Source organism: Penaeus monodon, chromosome 2 (assembly GCF_015228065.2).
Source record: "Penaeus monodon isolate SGIC_2016 chromosome 2, NSTDA_Pmon_1, whole genome shotgun sequence".
Classification (NCBI taxonomy): Eukaryota; Metazoa; Arthropoda; class Malacostraca; order Decapoda; family Penaeidae; genus Penaeus; species Penaeus monodon.
The window spans coordinates 1,370,286-1,376,235 of NC_051387.1; the positions used below are offsets into that span (position 1 = coordinate 1,370,286).

General features: G+C 48.3%; 1 protein-coding gene across 1 annotated transcript in view; it reads right to left on the minus strand.

The window, feature by feature from the left end:
* LOC119584512 (protein Wnt-6-like) overlaps positions 1-3,193 on the minus strand; it is a 120,147-nt gene extending 116,954 nt beyond the window's left edge. Inside the window, exon 1 of the mRNA XM_037933165.1 lies at positions 1,747-3,193. Within this exon, the coding sequence (XP_037789093.1) occupies positions 1,747-1,820 (74 nt within the window). The 5' untranslated portion in view covers positions 1,821-3,193. The remainder of the gene's footprint in view (positions 1-1,746) is intronic.
* Positions 3,194-5,950: the final 2,757 nt, after the last annotated feature.

The window sequence follows — 5,950 nt, forward strand, 5'->3', positions numbered from 1 at the left end:
ATATATATAATATATATATATATATATATATATACACACATATATACATATATTTTTTTAAATATATATATATACATATATATAATATATATATATATATATGTATAATATATATATATATATATATATATATATATATATATATATATATAATATATATATATATATATATATATATATATATTTTTTATATATATATTTTATATATATATATATATATATTATATATATAGGTATATGTCTATATGTCTGTATGTATATATGCAGTAAACATCATCCTGTAATTCCCGTCCGCGCTCTCGCAGCCGCACGCACGAGGCAGCACACACGCGCACGAGATCGCACATACACACATCCAAGACTAAGTATAGATCCTGTAGCCGCACTGACACTGATACAGGAGCTAAGAAAATATATCGACACTTGTGACAGCGTCTTCAGTCACCTCCCCCCCCCCCCCATCCTCTTTCCTTTCTCCTTCTCCTCCTCCTCTCCCCTAATTCTCCTTCTCTCCCTCTCCCTCTCCCTCTTTCCTTCCTCCTACTCCTCCTTCTCCCCATCTCTTTCTTTCCTTCCTCCTCCTCCTTTTATTCATCTTCTTCCACTTCCCTCTTCCTCTCCTCCTCCTCCTCCACCGCCACCACCTCCTCCTCCTCCTCCCCCTCCTCCCCCCCTCGCCTTGACTATTCCCCGCTAAAGACCCACGAAAGCAGACATACGACTCGCCTTCCGTCGCGCTGATGTCTGTCCATAAATTCCCCTTTCAGTCGCACCTCCACGCAGAAGAAGTAAAGGAAGCAACAGGAGGTCGACCTCTTCTGAATTTCTTGGTGGTTTTGTCTCGCGCGTCTGAGCAGACATTTATATTTTCCTCCGTTTAAGAGCGCGTTTGTTTGGATGTGCTTGCAGTTCCTTCAGCTGCTATTTCATTTATTTTTTTAAAAAATTACTAAGGATCTTCACATATGTCATCTTTCGCAATTTCGATTCCACGAAATACTATTGAAGTTCTTCATCATTTATTACAAAAAAATTGCTAAAGACCTTCACCTAAGACCTCTTTCGCTATTTCGATTTCACGAAATACTATTAAAGTGCTATGTCATATATTATTCACAAGGGACATCTTTCGTTATTTCAATCTCACGAAATAACTCCACGACAAAACAAACAGACCAATGGACCCGACGAGACAACGAGCACCAGTCGTTCCTCGGATCGTGAGTTCAGACGAAGGAATTGCCAAGTGTATCAATAACAACAAGAACCGCGCCAGCAGACACGATGTGATCACAGTGCCTCGTGACTCAGCAAGAGGCGGGTTCACTCTCCGCGCTATCTGCCGTCGAACGAATATGCAGCACGAAAACGAGAGAGAAAAAAGGGAAGAGAAAAAAAGAGGAGAAAATGAGGCGTACGTGCGCTATGCTGAACGGTAGCTCGACTGACTTACAGTGTATTGTATCTCACATCATCTGCAAGGAACCTCCCTCGTGGATCTTTTGCACTGAGTTGAGAGGTCTTCATGCCGTGGATTGATACTTATGATATGTTTGACAATTTGATGGAGATGGAACACTCCTAAATGTTTTTACTCGCTTCTGTACACGTTACAGTGGGTGATCATTTGTGATATTGAACATTTTCCTTTTGTATTTTTTTTGTGCCAATGAAGTACGTTACTCTCCTACAACCATACATAAATAAAAAGGGGAGGTTCAGACGCCTCGAAAATGCAGTACTTACCACCACAGGGCGTGTGCGAACTCGCAGAAGAGAATCTCCAGAAGCAGGCACAGCAGAAGGAACTTTGGTGCCATAGTCTCCTTCGCGGACTCCGGAAACCAAGAGTTTGTTATGAAGGAGGAAAGAGTGATCTTTCGCTCTCTCGCTCGTCCCTCACTCCCTGCGATCACACTTCCCTTCTCTCAGGGGAAGCAGGCCGGACTTTTGCGAGTATTCGTGTGTGTATTCCTTCGTTTCTTTCTTCTTTGCTTATTTGCTTGGTTGCTTGCTTTCAGTTTTCTGTTAAAGCCGCAAAGTTCGTGAGTTGTGTCTGAGTTAAGAATCTATTCGGAAGGGGTTGTGCAGAGGCCGAAGTGAATTCACGAAAGTCTATGTATCTCCCTACATTGCAAATAACGGACGTCTTTAAGGGTCCCCTTGTCACGTGAAAATGTCCCCGATTTAGTCTCTAAACTTTAAATAAGATTCAATAAGTTATCATTACACTACAAGCTAATCATACAACTGACACTCAACGCCATCAGTGTTTACAGTACTCTGCAAACTATCTAAAATATCCAAAGATAATCGCAAGCCACAGTTCTGTCCTCCAACAGCAAATTCAGAAGAGTTCCAAAAGCCTTCTTAACTCACAGTCTTCGCACCTCTCATTACTCCGGAGCAGGACGCGCGCATTCATCCCTCGCACCGCCCTCCGTGACATGCCCTGCAGCTAACTCTCCTTAACGACGATCCTGTCAGTGGCTCCGCTCTATCTTTTCTGACAAGAGGCCTCGGGGCGACTTCCAGTTCGGGCGCCATGGTTTTCGAAGACGAGCGGTGACTGTTTTCTGCCACACACCTGAGGCGCCAACATCGTCTTGTCATTGGCTGCCCGGATGAGTTATTGGCCGGGACATGAGCCAATCAGCTTCGCCCATCACGTGCAAATGCATGTTTATCACTAATTTTCAACACCAACGACCACCAATATCGCACATCTTTTTCGCTCACGTTTCGTTCCGTTTTTTCTTTTTTTTCAGCCACACTTTTCACCGACACTTGCGTTGCCCCGAGCCACACGGACGCCGAATCTCCGAGGGACGAGCAGCGGAGAGCAAATCCCAGAGGCGAGGGCGGGCGGGCGAGCGAGGCAAGAGGGAGGCGGCGCGGGAGATTGCAGGAGAGCGCAAGACACGAGGCGAGCGGACGCGCGCTACGAACAACTGCGGCCCAGAGAGTCACTAATCGGTAGCCGGGCTGCGAGAGGGAGGCAGGTCGCAGGCTCGGCCCCTGCGCCCGCCCGCCCAAAACCCGCCCGCCACTCGCCTCCGCCGCTCTGCCCGCCCAGCCGCCTGCCGTCCACTCCCGAGCGGGTTCCTTGGCGCCCGACGCCCGCGGCCGACCCGTGACCCCTTCTCCCGTCGATGTGTGCTGACACCTTCGTTGCCTTGGCTTCCCCTCCCCTTGCCTTGTCTTGTGCCCTTCTGTCACTCCCCTTCCTCTTTCCCTGCCTCCTCTTCTCCGTCCATACCTCCCTTTCCGTGCCCGCTCTCCCTCTTCTGTTCCTCCCCCCTCCCGTCCCTCCCCTTACCCCTATCATTCCCCTCCGACGCAGCCCACTGCCTCATCCACCTCGACCTCCCTCTTACCCATGCTTATTTTACCCTCCATCTGGCCTTACCCCTTAAATCTATCGCCCTGTCCCCTCTTCCACCCAAAGCGATATTCGAGCTCCCCTCCCTCCACCTGCACCCTCCACCCTCGCTTCCCTTCACGCTTTCAAAAGAACGATGGGAAAAAATGCGTAAAAAAACGGAGAAACCTTCAACTCAGACGTCTAAACTTGGAATTCTAAACTTACTGTGATTTTCTCGCTACAAGTCATCTTTGATAAGCTTGCGTATGATGTCGCTCGTGAGGGGCGTGGCCAGGTTAGTCGGGGGGGGGGGGAGTGAAGGAAGGTAAAAGGAAGGGAAGAGAGTTAGAGAGGGGAGACGAGGGGAATTGAAAGGAAAGGAAGGGAAGGGGTTAGAGAAGGAGGAACAGGGGAATGAAAAGGAAAGGTGTTGAAGGGGATTGGAAGAGAGGGGACGAAGAAAACAGGGAAACAAGGGGTGGAAGGGAAGGAAAAGAGAACCGAGGGGAAGGGAACGGAAGGCGGTGGAAGGGAAGGAGAAGGAAGCCAAAGAGAAGCGAACGGTGATGGAAGGGGAAGGTGAAATAAGATCAAAGGAAAGGAAAGAAGTTAGAGACGCAAAGCAGATGAAAAGGAAAGAAAATGAGTTAGAAACGGAGGCGAGAGAAGCCAGAGAGCAGGGAAAGGAGGCGGAAGGGGAGGCCAGAGGGAGGAGGCAAGGGGAAGGGCAGCGGAAGAGGGATCACCGCAGTTGGCAACGGAACCTCTGCCAAGGCTCCACCTGTTCGTGTTCCACCTGTTCACAATAAACTAATCTCGCGTCTTCCAGAAAGTTATTTCACAGAGTTCATCATGATCACCCCGCGCGACCACACCTGAGACAGGTGTGGGTCTGGGATGGAGGGAAAGAAAAGATAGATTAACAGATAGATAGGCAGGGAGAGGGTGAAGGAATAGGGGATTCACGACAGACAGATTGACATGGAGATAAAGACAGAAAGAGAAAGAGAGTGAGGGAAGAGAGAGAGAGAGGGGGGGGGTGGAGGGAGGGAAGGAGGTGAGGGAGGGAGGGAGGGAGGGAGGGAGGGAGGGAGAGGGGGGAAAGGGACTAAGGAAGGGAAGGAAGGAAGGAAGGAAAGGGTGAGTGAATAGGGGTTTCATGACAGACACATTGGCAAGAAGATAAAGACAGGAAGAGAAGGGAAGAGAGGGATGGGGAAGTGAGTGAGTGAGGGAGAGAAGAGAGAGAGAGAGAGAGAGAGAGAGAGAGAGAGAGAGAGAGAGAGAGAGAGAGAGAGAGAGAGAGAGAGAGAGAGAGAGAGAGAGGGGCAGACAGACACACACACACACACACGCACACACACATGTACACACACCACACACAAACACACACACACACACACACACACACACACACACACAGAGTCAGACGGACAGACAGACAGACAGACACAGGAAATAAATTCCATGGATGGGAGGTGCCAAGGACTCGGGATAAACAAAGACAGATTCCTTCAAAAAAATCAAGAAGAGCTAAAAAGAAACGAAGATAGAATCAAACGCATGAGTGACGAGAAATATTTCCTTTACACGCAGCTCCATAAATAGTCAGCAATCTTTTTTTTTTTTTTTACCTTGAAACAAGCTCGTTTTAATGACCCTCCCCTTCGCCGTTTCTCTACCTACCCCCCTCCCCTCTCCCTTCCCCCTCCCTCCTCCTCCTACCCCTGCCCCCGCCACCAATACGCATCCCATATATAGTTGCACAGTATATCTCTCCATCTCTTCCCTCGCTCATGTCTTTATCAATCCCTCTGTTTAGATGTTTATTTCTAATATTACATTCTCGGGACGGTCGTGAAGCTGAGTCGCGGCTGCTGCGAATGCTTTCCTCTAACATTATCTGTGATGGGATTCTGTTGCTCTCAGTATGCCTGACGTCATGAGCTGACTGCTGCCACACAAAGACAGGCACCGCACTCTAGCCTGACGTTGACAGGACGTTCGCATTCATTCTGGGACAAGAAGGATTTTTTTTTTACTTTTTATCCATGCGTGTACAGTTTCGGAGTTCATTACGTTTAAAACTGCGTAGATCTGTTTGAAATAGTACGACCAGGGGGAGGGGGGAGATGATGCTAAGCACCATAGGATACTGCTAAGACAGTATTATTCGCGGGTTTAGCACATGCAAACAGACCCTTTTTACCGCGAGGAGAAGCATAAGTCCCGAGCCATCCTTGACAGGCAGCGTCAATCACTTCGCGCGCAGGTCTGACCCACACTGCACCTGGCTTCAGCTGACACCACAGAGAGCTGACATTCTCGGACAGTCTCTTGTAAGCGTCCCCCCCCCCCCCTCTCCCTTCCCCCATTCCCTTCCCCCTCCCCGCCCTCTCTCCCCTCTGCCCACCCACCACCCCCTCCAGCCACCTCGCGTAGTTAAGATTAAGGACAATAAAACATCGCATGTTTTCGTATTTACAATTTTTTTTTTTTTTTTTTTTGTAATCTGCTTGGTAAGTGAATTGATTTTCGATAAACAAATGCCCGGTTTGTATAGTAACATTGCGCCATGTAAGTGCG